The following is a 21,949-nucleotide window of genomic DNA, read 5'->3' on the forward strand; positions in this document are numbered from 1 at the left end:
CTTAGGCAAGGCGCCTGTTTTTTTTTTTGTTTTTGTTTTTGTTTTTTTTTGATATTCTTTTAACTCTTTGGGAGTCTTTGGTAAATACTAAGTCAATATGAAGGAGATCTTAAGAGGTCCTTTTCCTATTCTCTGGTCCTCGGAAAAGTGCATATAGGCAATGGGTAGAAAGCAGTAGTGCAGAGCAGACTCTGCCCCTTTGCATTTAGGGTGTCTAGGCCGGGCTTCCTATCCAGTAGTTTAGGAAGCTGCTGCTCTTTTGCAGGGAGAGAGGAGGGAAAGAAGTCAAGGGACGCTCCTGCTGGTCTCCCTGGGAAGGCAGTCTGGAGAGTGGGGAGCGGGAGTGTGTGTGGGGTGGTCTGAGGTAGAATTAAAAACACCACAGGGGAACTAGAAAGAGAGGTGCTGGGGTGAAGAAGTCTCAGTCCTGGGCAAAGAAGTGTGGCATAGGGTTTTGGCCAGAAAGTGGGAGAAACCTTCTCAGGATGCTTAAAGAATCTATGTCTCTCAGCAGAAGGGAGAGAAGGGAAGAGGCTATACTCAGCGTAACACTAAAGCCCAGCTGGCCCAGCTGTTCATCATTAGACAGTTTTATACATTCCACAAGAAATTAGTGAGGGCCGGCTATAGGCTCCCTATCCCAAGTGCCCCGGAACACCGAGTCGCAGGAGGCGGAGTCGGGAAGCAAGGCTTCAGCGACGAGGCGAATTCTGTACACGGTCGTGAAAGAGAGCTGATGTGCACGCGTGGAGGCTCCACGAGTGCAGAAGACTAGGCAGGCCGGGAGAAGGAGGAAGCGGGCGGAGACTGAGCCACAGGAGAGAGGCGGAGAACCCAGATGAGGCACCGTGGGAGGTGTGAATGGTGGACGCGGGGAGGGTGGTGGTGGTGGTGCGGGAGGCCAAAGAGGAAAGGAGTCAGGGCAGGGTAGTGGTGGCCGAGGACACGGTTGCCGGGGGGGTGGGGAGGACACCGAGAAGCTGAACTGGACAGGAGGAGGGACGAAGCACCAGGGAGGCGGTGGCGGAGGCGAGGGGAGGGGAGAGAGAGGGAAGAAGGAGGAAGCAAGTGCGGCTGCTGCAGGGGAAGGAGGAGCTCCGCGCTGTGGCCTCGGCAGCACTAGTAGCTGCTGCCGCCAAGGCAGTGAAGCGCTGGGCGTGGGGAGTGCGGGGGCGCAGCGTTCGCCCGAGCCGGGCCGCGAGCCGAGCCTCAGGTGAGTGGAGCCCCGAAGGGCGCGGCGACGTGTCCGCGGGGCCTGGCGGGAGACGCGGGAAGATGTGGCGGCGCCGGGGGCGGAGGGAGGGGGCCGACTGTAGCCCAGCCCCTGACTGGCCCGGCCTCCCGCCCTTCTCGGCTTCCTCCCGCCGCTGCCCGCGCGAGGGGGGCCGGTCCCGGGCTGGTCGCGGGCTAAAGGTGGCGCTGCTGGGAGGGAGGGCGGGCTTCTGGGGCTGGGGGTGGAGCTGGGGGGCTCCGGGGTGTACCCGGGGGCGGGAGGCTGGACCTCGACGGCTCTAAATTGGCTGGAGGAGACCTTGGTGGCGAAGTTGCTAGCTGGGGCAGAGACGGCCACGCGGTTGCACCAGTAAGAGATCCCCCTGTGGAGTGCGTGAGACGAGGAGTCCGGCGTCCCTGCCATCCCCGTCGCCCTCCCCGCCTTCCCGGCCCGGCTCTCACCCTCTTTGTACCCCGGGTTCGCTTCCGCGGCATTGCCGGGTTCCCTTGGCCCCTGCTCTGACCCTCTTGGCCTCCTGCTTGCTTTGCCGCTCCCCCTGTTCCCCTTTTCTTCCCTTGCTAGTTACCCTTCCCCGCTTCGTTAATTCCCGATGCAATTGCCTCTTTGAGACCTTTTTTTTTTCCTCTCCTTCCTTTTAGATTGGCCAACGGCTCCTTTCAACCCTGCCTCGTTGGTGGCCACTGGAGAAGCGCGGGGGGCTCCTCAGGCAGCCCTGGGGATAAGTTAGAGCCAGCACTTTTCCCCGGGCCTCGCGTGTAGCTTCCTGTCCCCATTATAGGTGCCCCAGTGTCTGGAGGGGGTGTGAGAGTGTTCCCTTCTTGCATGTTCCACCTCCCAGGCAACCTTCTGGGGTCCTGTTCCACCTTGCTTTTGCTTCCTGCACAGTGGTCAAGAGGAACCACTATATCATGTCCCGGTACAGCTTCCAAACTCTCCTGGACTGGCTCTATGGGGGCGTGGACCCCAGTTTTGCAGGCAATGGGGGCCCGGAATGTGCTGCCTTCCTCTCTTGGCAGCAGCGGCTGCTGGAAAGTGTGGTGGTGCTGACCCTGGCCCTGTTGGAGATCCTGGTGGCCCTGCGGTTCATCCTGAGGCGGACGGAGGATGGTAGGGGTGGCCATGGCAGCCACCCAAAGCAGGTGACCCGGCAGCCAGAGGAAGGCAAGGAGAGCCTGAGCAAGAATCTGCTCTTAGTAGCCCTGTGCCTGACCTTCGGGGTAGAGGTGGGCTTTAAGTTCGCCACCAGGACCGTCATCTACCTGCTCAACCCTTGTCACCTGGTCACCATGATGCATGTGAGTCTGTTGACTTTTTCCTGGGCAGCCTAAGTGTTAAGAGTCATTAGTGAGATAAGGACACCAGCCGTTTAAAGCCATCCCATCCTTAGGGGAAGGGAGATCCTTAAAAATAATTTTCCAATGTGTGGCTGTATTTGTGCCAATTTCAAATTTGAGGTTTTTTTTTTTTTTTTTCACTTTTTCTGATGCATCAGCCCTACAGTGGAGGCCAGGAACCTTGTGCCCAAACCCTAGAAATGCCTGGTACTCAGGTCAGCCACCCTCCCTCCCGCCCCCATCCTGCCCTGCCCTGGACTGGCCTTTCAAAAGCAGGAAGTGCAGCCCCAGCCAGGTACCCTTTCTGAATCATATCTGTGGTCCGTGGCCCAACCCTCTTGCCTTTTGCAGTAATTTCTCTGTGGCCTAATGACACTCTTTCCTGGAGATAGTCACATAAGATTCCTTGTCTCCACTGTAGTACTTTGAGGAAGTACTTTTATGGGTTTCTCTTAATGACTGTCATTTGAGAATTTATGCTCTGGGGAAGAGGTATGTCTTTGAGTTCTGAGTCCTTGCAACAGCCATAATGTCCTACTAAGTGCTGTCTAAATCAGGCCTCAGACAGACTAATGAACTTTGGATGTGTGATCTCAATCTGTGGTGATAGATTATTTACTTTTTGCATCTTATAACTCATTCTGTCTCCTGTGATCATGGTCCACAGGTACTAAGAGAGCTGACTTTTTTTTACCTCCTTGATTTCTACCCATTACGGATGCTAAGGAAAACAAATGGGATTGAATAGGAAACTTGCCAGATACATAAAAATAATCTGAGTGAGGATCATGGATGAGAATGACTCTCTGTACTCAGCGTGTGCAGAGTCCTTCTAAAACTATAAGATCATGGAGGAAGAAGAGGAAGGGGAGAAAGGGAAAGCAGCCATTTAGATTTCAGGTTGTGGAAAGCCTGGTATGTTTTTTGGGATAGTTTTAAAACCTATCATTTAACATCTTTATTGCTTTTATATTTGTAGATGGTTATTGTTAAGACCCTGTATGGGGCAGGAGGTTGAGATTATTATTTTCCATTTTATAGCCATGGCAGTGCTTGGAGATAGAAGGTCACTTGCTTGCAGCCAAAAGATGAATTAGCATCTGAAGCAGAAAACAAACTAATGCTTTTTTGGAGTTTCAAGCTGTCAATCCCAAAGTGAGGGTGGCAGTGAGTGGTGGGGCTGACCCGTGTGAAGACCCAAGCAGAGGAGCATGATGCTTAGATACTTACTAGTGCTGTGTTCTAAGGAACTCATTTGATTGTACATTTCTGATCTCTTTCCCGATCTGAAAAATGTGGTGAGTGACCTGTGGCCCACTCCTGTCTTGCAGATGTGGCAAAGTGGTGTGGTTAGCTTTGGAATTAGGAGACTGTTATTGAGAAGGTAGCTGAAACATGGAATGCAGCAGTTTTTTTAGGGAGGACTATTTGGGAAGTGATGCCATTTATAGGAAGTTCAGGGTTGTCCCAGCTAGACCTGTGTAAATTTGAGCTAGACCTCTTTCTTTCTTTTTATGAATGGGCTTTTTGTTAATGAGAGGAAACAACACATCTCAGCCACTGCTGTGTGAGGCTGTCAGGACAGGAGTGCTTTTTTAGGATGGCAGGTGTTGAGGGTCAGAGGGTGCCACTTCTACAAAGACTCTTCTTCAGGTCTGGCAGCCACATATCTAGGAGATCAACAAAGGACTAAATTCAACCTCACTGGGCCTGCTGCTCCTATGATGACATCAAACCTGGCAGCACCAGGGAGTTTAGAGGAAAGATATTTAGAGGCTTTTAGAAGATTCAGGAGACCTAGTTTTGACATTTGTTAGATATATGACTTTTGGGAAAGTACTTTTCCTGGGCCTCAGTTTGCTTATCTGTAGAAAGATACAGAGTTACACTCCTATGTTCTATGATTCTTCTGTCCATAAGTAGTAGAAGGGGGTGCAACACAGAGCTGTTTAGAAAAGCTTTTGACCTCCTTGTGCAAATAAAGGAAACTAGTTTCTTCTCTGTTGATGTCAGTATAACCAATCTCTGTTCTTTTCCTCCATGTGCCTTCCTTTATAAACTCAAATAGATCACCTTTGGGGACACATATAGAGAATGATGGCACCTGAGGAAAACATGGGTGTTTGGGGACTGTGGTCTGCATCCTGTCACCTGTGGTCTTTCTAGTGTCTTTCACTTAAACTCTGAGTCTATAGGATGGGAGCAGAGAACAGAGGCATGCTGGACAATTTCTTGAGTCCAACCATAATTTTATACTCCTTTGCTATTTACCCGAAAGTCACTGCTTTGTATTATGTAAGTATTAACTTCTGGCCTCCTAGTGGACATAGCCTTTGATGAATCCAACTTTTCACACTTCCTGTGTGGCTGTTTGCCAGAACCAGGGTTGCATGGATTTTTATAAAAGCTAATGTGAGTCCTTAAAAAAATATCAGAATATGGTTAGAAATAATTTTCTAACTTGGTTACAGCAATGACTAATGAAAGCACGTAAGGTTAGTAATACCTTACATTTACCTATCACTTTATTATTTATAAGGGACTATCATGCATTATCTTGTTTAGAATTATGGTAGATCAGTTTAGGTCTACATAAAGAAATGTTAAACTGTTTCCTGTAACTACCTATTTCCAAAGAAGAGACACTGGTATAAAAAATGCTTTGGCAAGTAAATTATCTGAATTAGGTTATATTATAGCAGAACAATTGGAGGAGTTTAGAAGTCCTGACAAAGAAAGGGAGATGTTAGTTGAAATGCAAGGGCTATCTTAGCAAGAGATATTTCTGATATGTCTCCCCTAACTGGATGATTGAATTTTGGCTTTGCAGAAATGCCTTCTTCCTCAGAGTCGATATAAGTTTATAACAAGCACAATATTGCTTTAGGCCAGGAAGTAGAGAAGTGTGGTGGGGGGGACGGGTTACTTCCCCCATTTCCCATTCTTCAGTCTGTGGAATATTCATTCTAAATGCCTTGTTACCCTTTATCATAGCAGTGCTGCTTTTGGGTGACTGCCAGCTCTAGTAGCATAAGGAAGGGCAGTGCCTGAATTACTCTGTTCTTGATTACTATTCCTGCTGTTGAGTTTCATTTGGGTCTTACCTGATTTCTCAGATTTCCTGGCACTGTAGTCTGGTACAAATGCAGTAGACAGTAAGACTGAAGTACCACTATCTCACAGCTCAGCTCTGACCATTTTGAAATGTTTTGGGGTTCTAAAGATTAGCAGGGACCAAGGTTAGCACACCACTGTTCAACCCCTTGCTAAATATCAGTAGTGTCTATCAGTTATACTAGTAAGTATTTCTTCAAGTATAGACAGTCAATTCTCTTTTCTCTGTGATTTTGGCAGGTATAGGTGACAGGAATATACTTACTGTGTGATTGTGCTGTTTACTAAAAATCTTCCAGCATGTCATTGGCAGAAGTGGATTTTATATGTGAGCTGCAATGGTGGAATCGGGGCTTAGAAGGAAGATATTCTCATAGCTATTAAAGTCTTCAGAATCTGTACTTTCTTAGCAGAAAGGTTAAAATGCTAGTTTGGCTGATCATGTTTGTAAAGTTGGATGATCTTAGTAGCTCTTTATTTTCTGTGAATCCAGTTATGCAGTGTCTTAGGAATTCAATGCATATATCATATGTTGGATGTCTTGTTTAATTGTCCATTTCCTATAGATTCTGTGTGTATGTGTACCAACATCTGGATAAACATGAACTTAGTAGTTACAGTATATACCATGTAACCTTCAATGTCTATGTACATAAAGCAGTCTGCATTCAGGCTGAACATTTGACAAATAATAATTTATGCTGTTAACCATTTAACTAAAAGCCACTGATTTTTTGAAAGTAATACTGAGCCCCATTCCTTTTTAGAATTGCCATTGCTATTTGACTTTCTGCCTTTATAATATATGAGAAATTTGATGCTCACTAAATACAGCTTACCTGATTTAAGTTCAATGGCTTATTCTGTCCTTGTTAAAAGGGTAAAATGGTACATCCTCAAAAACTCCTGAGCTACTGGTGACACCTTTTGTAATTCACTGAATACATAGTGATGAATTCTAGTTACTATGTGATGAATTTGCTTTAGAGAAAACCTGGTGTAATTGAGAACTAAGCTTTCTATTTTTCTCCCTTGACTTCAGACCAGACACACCTCCTCATTTCCCATCTGTTGTCTGGAGTGCTGATTACTGTGCCTGCCTGGAATTGATGTTGGGGGTAATGGGTACAATGAAGGATCCAGCCATCTGCTGAAAGTTTATCAGATGGACTGTATCCTGTAACATCATTCCAGGGGGATTCAAGAGGATGATGTTTATATGGGCCTTAGCAGTGAGGCATGACATTCTTCTTTACCTTGCTTTATTTCTGACCCCAAAAGAAATTTGCCGAGGATTTTCCCACCTTTCATTGCTATAGTCTGTCAGGGCATCATCATAAAGAGAGGTGGTATGGATTGGTAGATTAAACAATCCACAGACAGCATTGAGATTTAAAATTGTGATGTTTATTTTGCTCATGGCCTGTATCAGGAACCTTAGAATATTATTGAACTTTCTTCCTAACCCAGTTGTCCGCATAACATGGGCCACATGGAAATAAAACATTTTAATCTTCCAGATAACTATGGAATCACTTAAACAGAGAAGCTGAGCAAAGCTGAACAAAACTGGCAGATGACTAGTAAGATTGTACTTCAAATTCAAAGAGTTACAAGCTTCATTTCCTTTTGCGTTTCTTGATACATATTAGAGGTCATCTCTCTAATCATTTTTTGTTGCTTTTCTCTGGATTTCCGCCCATATCTGCATACCTCTCTAATGCACTGCATGCAAAACTGGATGCTGTAATGCTGACCAGAGGTCTACATCATACGAAGCCAGAAGGAAAGCTTTTCTTCATAGCCTTTTCATGTCACACACCTGGTATTACAATCTAGCATAGCATGTGCTTTAAAATATCCATATGTTGCTGGCTTCTATTCAGTGGCAGATCCACAGCATCCCTGGGATTTTGTCGGTTTGCTGCCTTCTTCTTAGTCTTTGTGGGACTTGCTTTGGGTTTCTTCCTTCTGCAAATACTTCTCTAAAGATTCTCTTTCATGAAACCTTTCTAGATGATCACAACCTGATTGCAGTTACTTTCATTATTCTAGTAACACCTCTTATTCCCTTATCTAAACCTTGTGAGTTCACTAGTGCATTTCAGAACATCAGGTTTGGGGGCTTGACATGTAGCTCAGTGGTTAAGTGCATGTTTAGCATATATGAGGCTGGGTCTAATCCATAGCATGCACACACACACAAATTGACAAATTGAGTTCTTTAGTGAATGCCTCTGTGTGAGTGTAGGTAATCTTGTGTTTGGCTTGGTTGCTTGTTTTTGCAAGTTTCTTCAGACTCCACTGGTAGCAGGAACAATGATAAGAAAAGTCATGCAGTGCTATAACTCCTTCAGAGCTTACTACAATACTGTACATGCATGTTAGTTGTTTAAAGTGTCATTAGATCATGATGGCTGAAGGAGGAAACATTTGCCTTACATTTTTGTTTTCTCTCTGGTGGCCCTGTCTGTGTTCCCTTGAGGTCTCATGAACATGGTTCCTATATATCTGCTGTGGCCTTTAAGAGAATCTTCCTGTCCACGTATTAAAATAGTGACAGTAAAAGGCAGTCTCAGTTGTTGCTCATGCATCGTTTCTTAGGATTTCATGGTTCCTATATATCTGTTGTGGCCTTTAAGAGAATCTTCCTGTCCACGTATTAAAATAGCGACAGTAAAAGGCAGTCTCAGTTGTTGCTCATGCATCATTTCATAGTATTTCCATCATGAGGAGCTGGTTGTTAGAATTATGACCAAATCTTGGCCTAAAGTATCTGCTTGTTTTTATCCCAACCAGGAAATTAAGCTGTTGGATCTTGGTCTTGATTTGGCAGACATACAGATATGCTAACTTTCTTACATTTTTTTTTTTTGAGACAGGGTCTCTCTATGTAGTTCATCCTGGCCTTGAGTTTACTATGTAGCTCAAGCTGACCTGGAATCTGCAGTGATCCTCCTGCCTCGGCCTTGCAAGTGCTGGGATTATACAGGCATGCACCACTATGCCTGGCTTTGTATTCTTTTGCTTCATTAATATCACACTAAAAGGAAGAATATTAATAGATTCCTAACTCACTTTTCCATTTTTTTTTCCTGTACTGTTTATTGGTTACCTCATTGTTGTCATGCCTTATTGAAATACCTTCTGTAAGAGGAGCCAGATATCTCAGTTTCTCCTTTTTTTTTTTGTATTGTGGGGTATTGAATGTTGGACAAGTAGGCAAACACTCTACTACTGTGCTACCATCACAGTCCCATTTTTTTGCATTGTATATTTTGTTATATTGAGATTGTGTCTCAAATAATACTTTCTTGCCAGTAACTGGCCAAACGGACATGAAGAGAATATGCATGCGGAGAGCAGTGATTGTCAAACTTTCTTTGTGAAAAACTACCTTGAAATTTGGTTGTGATTTACATGCCCAGTGGTTCTGGGCAGATCTAGGATAAGGATGCATTTATGTCCAGCTCCCTTATGTTCTTGCTAGTGAGCTTGGACCCCACGTTGAGAAACATTTATGGCTAAATTTTTTCCTAACTGGTATGGGTCAGCGTGGCCAGTGGGCAAGGCAGTTTTCTAGCAGCTCCTCAATATTTATATAGGTACTAGAGAGGAACTTCAAATTAGAGGAGGAAGTTCCTAAGTTTTTATGAGGTTATCTTTTTTTTTTTTTTAATGCAGGGCTAAGGATTGAACCAGGGGCCTTCTCACGGACTTGCTCTCCAAACCCTTTTTTATTTAGAAAAAAGGGTCTTTCTAAATTATCGAGGCTTGGCTTAAAATTGTGATCCTCCTGCTTCAGTCTCTGAATGTGCTGGGATTACAGGCATGTGCCACCAGGTCCTGCTGGAAGATGAATGTTAAGGTACTTGTAAAGTACCATAAACTACATCATCAGAGTGTTTTGCCCACCCCTCCTTTGTCACCTTCTAGTTCTACTTTTCTCTTTCTCTGTTTCTAAGATCTGCAGGGTCTAACAAGAGAGATTATTGACACCTAGTTGCTGTATACTAACTCTTTGTAAGACTCTTATTTTAAATGCTCATGGGATTTTTCATTCCTACATTTATTCAATAAACATTTATCAAATACCTGTTATGTGCCAAAGAGTGGACCCAGTCCCAGGGTATTCAAAGATAAAGAAGAATCAGTCTTTGGTCTCATGTTGCTCGCAGTTTAGATGAGACAGACAAGAGAACATAGCAGCAAAATTACAATGTTACACGTACAGTAACAGATTTGAATGAAACATAGAGGGAAAGGGTCCTTTTATTTCAGTGCATTTAAGGAAAGCTTCCTAGAGAATGTGACATTTGAGCTGATGTGTGTAGGAGGGATGTTAGCTCTATTAGAGCAGGGACCCCTTTTGTTCTGTTTTATGTATTAGTTTCTAGAATAAGGCCTGGATATCGTATGTATTCTCTAAATGTGTGAAAGAATGAAGGCATTGGAAAAAAGAAGGAAACCATAGGCATAAGAGACAATGTGTGGCAAAGTACAGGGTTGCTTCCTACTTCATAGGGAAATATCTCAACTGTAATATGGAGTCATTTGCAGCATATTATTGGGAGTGTATTTCTTCCTATTTTTCCCTTTTCAAGCCAAGTAAAATTCTAGGAATGCTCTGTCATTCCTGGGCTGCTGATAAGAGAACCATAAATGCTCATGGATTCTTGATAGGGAACTTGCAAGATAGAGAGTTGTGTTCTCTGGGCTGTCACAAGGAGGGTCCATGCTGTGAAGGACAGATACACAGAGCTTTGAGGTAAGTGGGCAGATGATAAATACAGGAAGATAATAGGAGTCTTGCCTGCATCTAGGAGATGACCTTTACTGCCCATGGGATGAGTGTACTTCCTGGCCCTCTCTGTGAGCTCTAAAGCAACTGGATGAAATATGAATGAGTATGAAATATAATCTTGCCTTTATTTTTTTCTTGTTTCCTCCTCCTCCTCTTTCTCTTCCTTCTCCTCCTCCATCTACTTCTTCTTCTTCTTTTTTTTTTTTTTTTTTGTGTCTGTCGCATTGTGTAGCCTAGGCTGCATGATCCTTCTGGTTCAACCTCTTTTTGTATTTTTCTAGACAAGATGCTGTGTGCATTTCTTTTTTATATTCTTTTACATTCATCCTTCCCTATTTCTAAGTCTTTCAAATATACTCATCCTTCCTAAGTCTACCTCTTTCTGAGTATTTCACGCTTTGAAAATAATCCCCTCTATAATTCAAAATGGTCATTTCATGAGAAGAAATAAGGGAATTCAAATAAGTCACTTTCATCTAAGAAGTTTGCACTGAAGTGGCAATGGCATATAGACAGACTCCACTGTGCATTGGGAAGAGAATGACTTTTATTTTATTTATTTATTTTTTAAATGTATTTTTGTTTTGCTTTGTTTTTTGAGGCATAGTCTTGCTATACAGTTGAGGCTAGCCTTGGCTATCAATGGCATGTAGACAGACTTCACTGTGCATTGGGAAGAGGATGGCTTGTATTTTATTTATTTATTTTTTAAATGTACTTTTGTTTTGTTTTGTTTTTTGAGGCATGGTCTTGCTATACAGTTGAGGCTAGCCTTGAGCTCACTTTGTATCCTAGGCAGGCATCCAACTCCCTGTGATCCTCCTACCTCAGCCTCCTGATTGCTGGGATTACAGGCATGTGCCACCACTACATCTGGATGAGAATGAATTTTAAAAAGTAACCTTGTGACTTTAATTTGATTTCTAATTTTTGCACTGTTTCTAGCTTTTTTTTGGCAGTCTTATGGATTGACCCCTAGGGGCTTCACGCTGAGCTGCATCCCAAGTCCTTGTAAACTTATTTTGTTTTAATTTGTGGCAGAGTGTTACAAATTTGCTATCTTGCCCAGGCTGGGCTTGAATGTGCAGTCCTTCTGTCTGAGTCTTCCAGAGTGTTGGTATTAGAGTATGCCACCATTCCTGGCTGTGTGTCAACTAATTTTGTACAAGTAGCCTTTCCTATGTTCTTTGCTCTAGGTATTGATTAGCCTGTATTAGTCATTTTCTCATCACCGGGATAAAGTACCCAATCACTATAATTTAAATAGGAGAAAGTTTACGTGGCCCATGGTTTCCAGGGGTTTCAGTCTAGGGTTGGCTGGCTCCAAGGCAAAAACAAGATGGCACAGGGTCTCAACCCATGGCAGCCAGGAAGCAGGGAGAGAAGTGAGGAGATGGGGTTGAGTATATTGCTTTCCAGGTCACATCCCCACCAACCCACATCAAGCCAAGCCTCAGTTCCTAACAGCATATTCAGCTACTGAACTCATCAATAGAAGAGTCCATGAGTATAGCACCCTCATGACCCAATCACCTTCCAAGCATACGAGGCTTTGGGGGGACATTTTAGATCTAAACCATATATGATCTCTTCCTTCTCCTTTTTTGCCCCATTGGGAAAACTCTGATTTTCTATTTCTTTCCACTCTACTTGCTGATCCCCAAGGTATCATTTTTGTTCCTTAGAACAGAACTGGGAATTCAACCCAGGGCCTTCACACTGATCTGCATTTCCAGTCCTTTTTTAAAAAAAATTAATTATGTTTATTGGTACATTTGAGGTATACATAATGATCTGTTCATTAAAGAGAATTTGTACCCATACATGACACAGCTCAGTTCTTTTTTTCTATTTCCATACCCTTTCAAATGCTTTTTAAATTATTTTGAGGTAGGGTCTTTTAAAATCACTAAGTTGCCTGGGCTGGCTTCAATTTTACAATCCTCATGTCAGCCTCCCAGTAGCTAGGATTACAGGCATATACTACTGCACCTAACCAGGGTTTTATATTAATGTAAATCCCTCTTCAAGGTGCTTGAGTGCAGTGGTTAATCAGAAGCATATGCAAGACCCCTTCACTTTGGGTGTTAGTCTTTTATATTTGCCTAGCTCTTTCCCAGCTACATCTGGCAGGGCTTACACGTTTGTCAGTACATGTATGGTCAAAACCTTTGGATGAGTTGGGCATGGTGGCACATGTCTGTAAATCCAGCATTCAGAGGCTGAGTATATAGAGCCTTGGGTACATAGAGAGTTCAAGGCTAGCCTGGACTATATAGCAAGAACCTGTCACAAATAAACAAACAGGTGTGTGGGTACATTGCCAGCCTCTGATCCTGAAGGGGAGTGTTAGTGTGTGTGTAAGTGGGGTGGAGAGTGTCTCTTAGTCTCGGTGTCTATCTAGTAGCTCTTAGAGGAAATAGCACAGGACATCTTGTCCTGTGCTGGATACTTCTGAGGGAAGTGGGTGGCAGGAGCCATAGAGCTAAGAGAACATTGTCCTGTTTGGCAGGAACAGTGCAAGCTCTAGCTCTTGGCAGGTCGGGCACATGTTCAGGTGGGTAGGAAGAGGAGGAGTGACAACATCTAGAGGGGAAGGGAAGCACGAGCCCAGCTTTATTCTATTCCAGTGCCTTCAGTTTCCCTGTCTCCATCACCCAGCCATGGTATCAGTTTGGGCTGTATTTTGTGTGTGAGTTGAATTGCTTTTGCCAGCTGACCAGCTGTGTTTGCAGAAAGACTCTGGCTGACTGTGCTTTGGCTGTTGCTAGCAAAGAGACATTTCATTCAGGTACTGATTAAATAAGGCACAGAGCCACATTGCACATTAACACCCTTAACTATGGCTCTGGGAACCCTGGGAAAACACTTATTAGATGTTCTAGGCAAGGCATTAGCAGTGGCTGGTGGTGAGATGTTATCTTCAGAAATTAGGTTGAGGGAAAATGGGAATGGGGAGATACTTCTGGAAAGAGGTTTGATCATCTTTTCTTAGATTTACCAGACATGAATTGCTGGCATATACATGGAAGGGCTAGATAGGCTTCCTTGTCAGCATATTTTTTCAAATTCTTTTAGTGACTGTATGTTAGATTGGGACATGGCAAGGATGCCTCCTTTTCCTAATGCAAGTTCAACTTTATGGAGAGTTTTTGGATCATATTTCCAGTGGCTGGATTTGAACTACATCACCTTATGATCACAGACATATTATTTAACTACTTTGAATCTCATTTTCACTCATCAAATGGGAATACTAATAGTGCTTATCAAAGAATTGTTAGGATTAAATAAAATAATTTATACCAAACTGAACAGAGTTGTGGCTCATTGCTCTCCCAATAACTGTTAGCAGTTTTTAACAGCAGCAGTATATATTTCAAGGCAGCATCAGAGCACTGGGTCAGAGTATACATTCTGAGGTTTTAAAGACCTGGGTTCATATCCTTCCAGTATCCAGCTCTCTGCAAGTTGCTTACCTTCTCAGACTATGCTCCCACATTTTGAAGATGGAATATGTGAGGCACGATGGCACACATCTGTAATCTGAGCACTCCGGAGGCTGTGCCAGGAGAGTCACCTCCAGTTCAAGGCCAGTCTGAACTACATAGCAAAACATGTCTCCAAAAATAAATAAATAAGAAAGAAGGAAAGAAAGAAAGAAAGAAAGAAGGCAATCTTACACATACCAAGATTGTTAAATAAGAAAAACTACAGAATATTACTAAAGAATTTAAAGTGGTATAGTGTCTGACACAACTTGTACATTTAATACATTTTAACTGTGATGTTGATGATGATAAGTGATAACTACCACAATCAAGGCGATGATGGCTTTGACACTCATTATAATTTTCATTTTGACTCTGAGCTTGGGTACTTGATGTTGTGATAAGGTGGTAGAGATTTGATACAGGAAGGTACTTTTAAGAATCTCAGTGAAGAAAAGATGCCCTGGCATCTTTGTTTCATACAGTGAACAAGAATATTAGTTTCATGAAGCTAGGATCCATGTAATATTTTCTGTGATGCAGAGTTGCTTGACTGTTTGAGGTCTAGGGACAGCTTTGTGGGTAATATAAAGTTTACCTTCGATAACCCAGGCCTTTCTGAAGAATTTGGAAGTGACTCTCAGTAGTAGGAAGCATGGTTTTGCAGGGACCTATTGGCTTAATTATTGATGCTTTTCATTCAGAGGACAGGCTCCATAGTACAAAGTATCTTGGGACTAGTAGTCTAGGAAATCAGTGAGTAGATGAGAGAAATATGAAAAGGAGTGGTTTTGGGTGGGTGTGGTTGGCAGAGACAGGTGAATGGATTTATTTTTTTGGTTTTCCATGAATTAATGTTTTCAATGAGGGAAGCACAGCTTTTTCCAGTGCTGCCTGTTACCAAAATTAGGTACATATTAGAGGAGAAAAGGCTACTCAGCTCCTGGGAGAAAAGCAGCTATAAGGTCATTATCCATCTGTCTGTCTGTCTACCTGTCTATCCATTTTACAGTGGTGAGGATGAAACCCACAGCTTGGTGCATGCTAGGGAAGTGCTCTACCACTGAGATACACCCCAGCCCGAAAGGAAGATTTAAAGTGAACCTGTATCATAGCAGAAGGAGAACACAGTGTAGTGGAAAATATGCTACTTGGGGTGCAGATTTCATTGGGCCTCTCCTTATACATCAGCAAGTGAACAGAAATTAAAAGAAAAATGCTTCCTACATCTATCTCTAGGATATGGTTAAGGCCTCTCTTTTCAATACCTACTATTCTGTTTCAGGGTAGACTGCTCTGGAGCGTTAGCCACCAGTCACTAGAGGAAGATTCCCTTTAAATGCAATATTCCAGGGTCCAGGCTTTTGTCATGTGACTTTACAACCTTAATGTGGGGGATGCCCCACCCGGCCCATATATTTCCCAAGCATTGTGTGTAAATAGGCAATTCCTTGGTTTTGGAGTTGAGGATGGAGAAACTAAGATCATGTTTTCTGTAGCAATCTTGGTTCCCTGGGAGTACCTGGTTTAGAAGGCATTTCTAAAACAAACTGCATCTCTTAGAAATAAGCTATGAAAAGTTCTTTATTCCAAGACCCAGGGAATATGGTAACAGAGAGTCCTCTTCATATCAGCACTGGTTCCTTGTTTTGCATTTGTTAAGAGATTCCTGTCTTCCAGGAACTTGAGTGTGACTGTCAGTGCACTTTATTCTCTTTGCTGTACTTTATTCTTTGCACTCTGCAGGAATGTTGCAGGTGGTCATGTGACCAAGGACCTTATTGTCTTCAGCATGTTCACACTTGGCTCCTTGGGCTGCTGCTTCATGTGGACACCTTTCCCTATTTTCTGGACTTCCATTTCCATAGCAAGATCAGAACCTCAAAGAAAGCAGCTACTTTTACCTTGGAGTCTCCCTTCTGCTGCATGGCAGCTCACTCTTCTTTCTGATCCAGCTCTTCTCGGAGTAGCCCTGTGTCTTGGTTACATTGACTTTTCTATCATTGCTGGACAAAACACCTATCACCGAAAATGAAGGATGGAAAGGTTTATTCAGCTTACAATTTTTGGAGGTTTCAGTGCATAATCGGATGGCTCCAAGGCAGGGTGGCATGGCACAGGGGCAACAATTCAAGGCAGCAACCAGAGCAAAAAGTAAAAAACAAACCTCTTCTCCTCCCTTATATTAATCACAGACCACCCTGGCCCCCTTTCAGGGCAAGAGTAGCCCTCACAAAATCTCCTTGCCCTTCTCTTGCACAGGATGAGGATATTAAAAAAGTAAGTCTTGCTGAGTCTCTCAGTTAAACTTCTAAACTTCTCAAGTTGACGCAGTATATGATCCTCCTTAATACCCTGCAAACTAGCACCAAGGCAAGATCTGCTTGTGGGTTTCTGGTCATGCTAGGGAAGTGTAAAGAGAACTGCTCAACTCCTAACCTGTGGCTAGCCCCTCTGGTTAGGATAGGAGTGTACTGTGTTGGGCAGAGGAGTCACAAGTAATCTGTAGGCCAAGGCTGCCTTTAATTTGGGAAGAAGAATGTGAAGTTCGCTGTGTCAGAGGGTCTCCTGACTGACTGGGTCATGTTTGGCCATATCTCACAGCCAGTGTTGTGTTTGCTCAGATGGATGCATGTGGAAACCAGGCTAGGGTCAGCTTCCCAAATGTCTTACTCCCTGCTTTGGGTCTGTTCTGAAAAACAATTTGCAAGTACATTCTGGTCTGCACCTGTTGTTTCTTTTATTTCCCTTTTCCACAGAAAGTTTACAGCGAATTAAACTGGGATTAAATGTTGGATCTTATCACTTATGTTCTGTCTTTTCACCTTCCCTTGGCATGGAGTTCTCAATTTCTAATCATAAATATTCATGGATTTTAAGGACAGGTGGTACTTCTGCTCATTTAGGGCCTCCTTTAGACCCCCTGCCCCTTGTGGTCCTGAGGATTGAACCCAGGGCATGCTATATAAGTGCTCTACCACTAAACTATCTCCCTAGTCCTGTTAAAAATTTTACTCAATTTTCATTACTTTTTAAGAGTAGGAAGAATTTATTGAGAGAAAGAAAGCTTCTGTCTGAGAGGGACAGAAAGGGGCCCAGAAAGTTGATTGACTGCCAACTCCACTTCTCAAGGGCGTTGTATTGAGCAAAGCCATAAAGTGAAGTGGGCTTAAGGTGGGACAGAACAGTCAATAAGATTACAAGTATAGTTGCTTAGTAAAAATTTTATTTTGAAACAATATTTTGAGTTATGTAGGCAGACTTTGAACTCATGATCCTCCTGCCTCTGTGTCTTAGGTAGCTAAGATTATATGTTTATATCGCCATCCTTAGCTCCTCAGACTTTTAAACACTGTAAACCTGAGAGAAGATCAGATGGGCAAAAAAGAATCAGATTTAGGATTAAGAGCTCTCTGGAAGTTTTAGCTATTTTGTATACTTTCATTAGGAGCAGTAGTAATAATAATACCTGTAATACTTTTTAAAAATTTCTTTGACTTTTTGAGAAAGGGTTTCACTATATAGTTCATATCAGCCTTGAATTCACTTTGAGGCCCAGGCTGGCCTCAAACTCTCAGTTGATCCTCTTGCCTCTGCATCTGGAGTGCAGGAATTACAGGTATGCACCACCACACCCAGCTTACTTGTAACATTTTTGAATAATCATTAAATGCTCCATTTGTGGTACTAATTCCTCTTTGTTTGTTAGTTTTGTTTTTTGAGACACAGCCTTACTATGTAGTTCAGAATGGACTTAAACTTGTTATGTAGCCCAGGCTGGCCTCAAATTTGCAGTGATCTTCCTGCCTCAGGCTCTGGAGTGCTAGTATTATAGGGGTGTGCCACTGCATCCCACTGTGTATTACTAATTTTACTGCCTGTACATTACTTCATTTGTAGCCTTTCACAAAGGTGATTTTTGTTTTATCTAATTCTTATGTTTTCTTCTAACTCATTTCCCCTTTTATTGACTTGCAGATATAGGATGATCTAGCAATATTCTCAGATGTTGATGTTTTAAAAGTTTATTATTTTTCCCATTTGTTGCCAGATAAATGAACATCAAACGTATGGGCCTGTTTTCCAATCTATATCATAGGGGTAATAGTAGTATCTCTTCTGTGTGGTTTTTGTGAGAATTAAAGGCGTGGCTACATTTTTGAAGTGTTTATAACAGTGGTTCAGAACAGATGTTTTGTAAATATGATTTGGGGCTAGTACCATCTACAACAGAAGCCTTTCTTTTCTCATAAAAATGAGACTCAAGTGAAATAGGGTATATGCATGCTCCTTGTAAGTGAGGTGAGAATAAGCATCTTTGGAGAGCATAAACATTCAAAGGTCCATTAGCCCCGTTTGCAGGCTCAGACACTGATGGTGAGTTCACACTGATGGTGAGTTCCTTGTTAATTTGGAAAAAGGAAGAGCAGTAGATATAAATGCTAGGGCTGTAAAGCAATGGAGAGTGATTTTTCCCTTCCAGGATCCTCAGTAGGCCTTTACAGCCTTGTGTGACAAATAAAGTGACTGGAAGATTTGGGAAAAACAGCAGTTAGTATTATGATATTCTTCCTAAAGTGCTCTTGTCTTCGTTAATGGCATCAGAGTACATCTAATGATGCAGGTTAAATTTCTTGAAATCTTGATATATTTCCCATGCCCCTTTTTCCTCCCTTCCAGCATCACTTTTCTTAGTCATCTGGAGTCTTTCATGACCTCTTTGTCTCTTCCTTTTCTTCTTTTGATTCCTCTGTCCTAGTTCATCTTGTGTATTATCATCATCATCACTATCATCATAACATCAGTGTCATTGTTGTCTTAGTACAGTAGCATCCTGACTGATCATCTCTCTTCTATGTATCTTTTTACTCCTTCTTTTACATTACTGCCAGAGTGATGCAAGTGAAATACATGTTGGGCCTTGCTATTCCCTTCCTATCTCTCTGTTGCCTTCAACAGGGATGGCAGGCCCTGGCATGCATACACTTTATGATGTCCCTGGCTGACTATGCTAATCAGCCATAGGCATGTTTTCTCAAGGAGTATACCTGTGGGTTCAGAATTGTTTTTGAGGAATTGCTTTCTAGGCATCCATTTATCAATCAGCCGGAGTTGGCACAAAGACCGGGGATGGCAGGTAGATAAACCCTTTAGAGAAACCCTGCACTCCTAATACTAGGATCCTCTGTGATTTTGCTCTAATCCTTTTAGCCTTGTCTTCTAGGACATTTTTCATGTGCTATCTGATTCAGTCATATGTACCATGTACTTCTATTCTTCTGTGAATTTATACTTTGTTCATGCAGAGCCCTCAGCCAGAAATACTTTTTTTTCTCTTCATGTTAAAATGTTCATTATCATTCAGGGCTCAGCCCAAGCACTCTATGAAGCTGTCTTCAAGCCTCCAATCCAGATTTAGCCACTCTTGTCTTTTTTAGCATGTTAGTGTGCCTTGTATTATGTAATTGCTTATGTATCATTCCCACTCAAGAGTGTGTGTTCCCTGGATGCAAGGTCCATGTTTCTTACTAATTTTTATATCCTCCACAGCTGGCTTATTCTAGAATTTTTTAAAAAAAATAGCCTTTTGTCCTTTTTTTGGTTTTCGTGTCTTTTCTTTTTTTTTTTGGTACCGGGGATCAAACTCATGACCTTGTGCTTGCCAGACAGGTGCTTATACTGCTAAGCTAAAACCCCTTGTCCTAAAAAATAGCATTTTAATGGAGTTTAGTCTAAGCTCTATTTTTCAGATGAAGGGACTAACTTACAGAAAAAGGTCAAGAATTTATTTGGGGGTTGATTGAGCTTCAGATGTTTCAGGAATGAAGGTTGGAGTGTTCTGCAGATGTTTGAGCTGTGGCTAGATCTAGACATGCTGATTTCAGAGGAATTTGCTTAAAGAAGATAAAGGAGAATATATAAGAGCATCATGCAAGCTAGGGAAGAATAAGAAGAGTATTTGGGGGATTGTCTACTTTTGGGTAAAGAAAAATGGCTCAGTGAAAGAGCACTTCTAGGAGGTAGAATGAGATCCAACAGCAGAAGGAGATTCAGGAAGCAGGAGACTGGCCTCCTTGTCAGGGACACAGACTAAGACCTGAGCAAAGCCTGGTTCCTATGACCAGGTGCCCCATCCACTTCTAAAAGTTTACCTTGTAAATGTTAATGTGTGAAGAGTTGAGGGCAGAGACATTTATGACATCAGGATAAGTAAACAGAAAAAACATTGGGAAGGAGCATTTGGTGGCAGAATGGTAAATATGGTCAATGGGATATGGTGAAAATTTTGAAAATTGAGGCTGATGTCTATATTCATTTTGACATATTCACAGTATATTGGAAAAATTAAAAATTAGTTATATATATATATATGCAGCACATTTTAAAAGGCTAGAAGAATATATACCAAATAGTGTTACTTCTAATTGATTAGGGGAAGGGGAACACTTACTTTCTACTTAGTATAGTTCTGTATTTGAATTTGGAATAAGTGCATATTTTTTATTAATAAACATATGTATTTAAAGAAAGCAAGATTGGGCATATTGTTCAGTGGCCCAGCACACTTAACATACATGAGGCCCTTTTGCTTTCAATCTCTAGCATCAAAATTAATAAATAATAGTAAATAAAAATAGACAAAAGAGCTAAATGGCAGTCTGAGGAATAATTTTATTGAAGATATGCAGTGGATGAACGAAACTAATTCACAAGAGAAGATTTGACAAATGAGAAAACATGTGTCTGGGAGGTTGTGGCACACCTGGCCAGGTGCCTTGCTGGTGGTGGAAGGAAGGCAGGAAGGAAGGCAGGAAGATTGCTAGAATGAGGCAGGAACTCATTGCCAAGAAGTTCAGCTGACAAGCAAAAATAAGCATAAGAATAGCTAAGTGGCTGAGAGTCAAGTAAAGGCTGATTAAGAAGGAATTAAAGAAGCATAGCTGTGTGTGTGTGTGTGTGTGTGTGTGTGTGTGTGTGTGTGTGAGAGAGAGAGAGAGAGAGAGAGAGAGAGCGAAAGAGAGACAGACAGACAGACAGACACAGACACAGACACAGACAGACAGATGCAGAGAGACTCAGTGTTGAGCTGCAGAAGCAATAGGGAACAAACATCCCTGCAAGGAAACCTCAGGATGAATAAGGCAGTAGAGTAATTGAGAAAGGATATGAAATAGTGATTTTAAGAGTAGGAAACCTTCCAGAAAAGGATGCAATCTCAGGCCAGCAAAGCCTCCAATTTCTGCTAAGTGGAACATTTGGAACATAGGCTAGACTAGTAAATCACCTTCCCTGACTAACTGAAAGTTAAGAAAGGCCACCTTCTCAACTCAAGTAGCAGGGATTGAGCCAGAGGCGTTTGCACTGAGCTACATTCCTATCCCTCAATATTATGATTGTGGTTATGATTTTAAATTTTAAGATAGGATATTACTAAGTAACTTAAGTTGTCCAGACTGGAATCGAACTTGTGATCCTCCTGCTTCAGCTTTAGAGTATTGGAATTACAGGCATATTCCTGTAATTGCTCAGGCAAGAAAACCACTTTTGGTTTTGGTGACCACAAATGCTTTGGCTATGGCAGTGTGATCCTCCTGGCTTAGGGAATACTATGATAAGTAAGTGACTGAAACAGAATTTCAGGAATGCCTAGCCCTGCACCAATCTTTAAATAATTTGTCTTGGATGAGGCCTGGATATGGGCATTTTTAAAGCTCCTCAAGTGTTTCTAATCTACAGACTGATTTAGGAATCACTAGTGTAAAAAGACTGGATTAAATGTGCTCAGAGTCTAAACTGGCCTCTATAAATGTGTGCATATTGAAGAATAGCTCATTGCAGATTTTCCTCCTCTGTATTCTAAAGTCTTTGGTGTGCACTTCTAGCAAATTATTTATCTCACTGTGTGCTAGTAGTTCAACTATTGAGGATGATCTAAGATCTATAGTATAAGGATCCAGGAGTTCCTCCATTA

At 42.4% G+C, this 21,949-nt stretch overlaps 1 protein-coding gene across 11 annotated transcripts in view; it reads left to right on the forward strand.

Annotated features, from left to right (window-relative positions):
• The first annotated feature begins 674 nt into the window (after nucleotides 1-674).
• Tmem164 (transmembrane protein 164) overlaps nucleotides 675-21,949 on the forward strand; it is a 156,388-nt gene continuing 135,113 nt past the window's right edge. For 3 of the 11 annotated variants that reach the window (XM_005002704.4, XM_063246272.1, XM_013150199.2), the window contains exons 1-2: nucleotides 1,447-1,582; nucleotides 1,873-2,529. In XM_005002704.4, the coding sequence (XP_005002761.1) occupies nucleotides 2,143-2,529 (387 nt within the window). In that variant the 5' untranslated portion in view covers nucleotides 1,447-1,582; nucleotides 1,873-2,142. Of the gene's footprint in view, nucleotides 856-1,044; nucleotides 1,214-1,446; nucleotides 1,583-1,872; nucleotides 2,530-21,949 lie in introns of those variants that run through there. The other 8 variants (XM_063246274.1, XM_063246273.1, XM_013150198.3 and 5 more) reach the window with 7 other exon arrangements.

The sequence above is a fragment of the Cavia porcellus genome, unplaced genomic scaffold (assembly GCF_034190915.1).
Source record: "Cavia porcellus strain 051 isolate PalLab524CR breed Dunkin Hartley unplaced genomic scaffold, mCavPor4.1 scaffold_3, whole genome shotgun sequence".
In the NCBI taxonomy this organism is placed as follows: domain Eukaryota; kingdom Metazoa; phylum Chordata; class Mammalia; order Rodentia; family Caviidae; genus Cavia; species Cavia porcellus.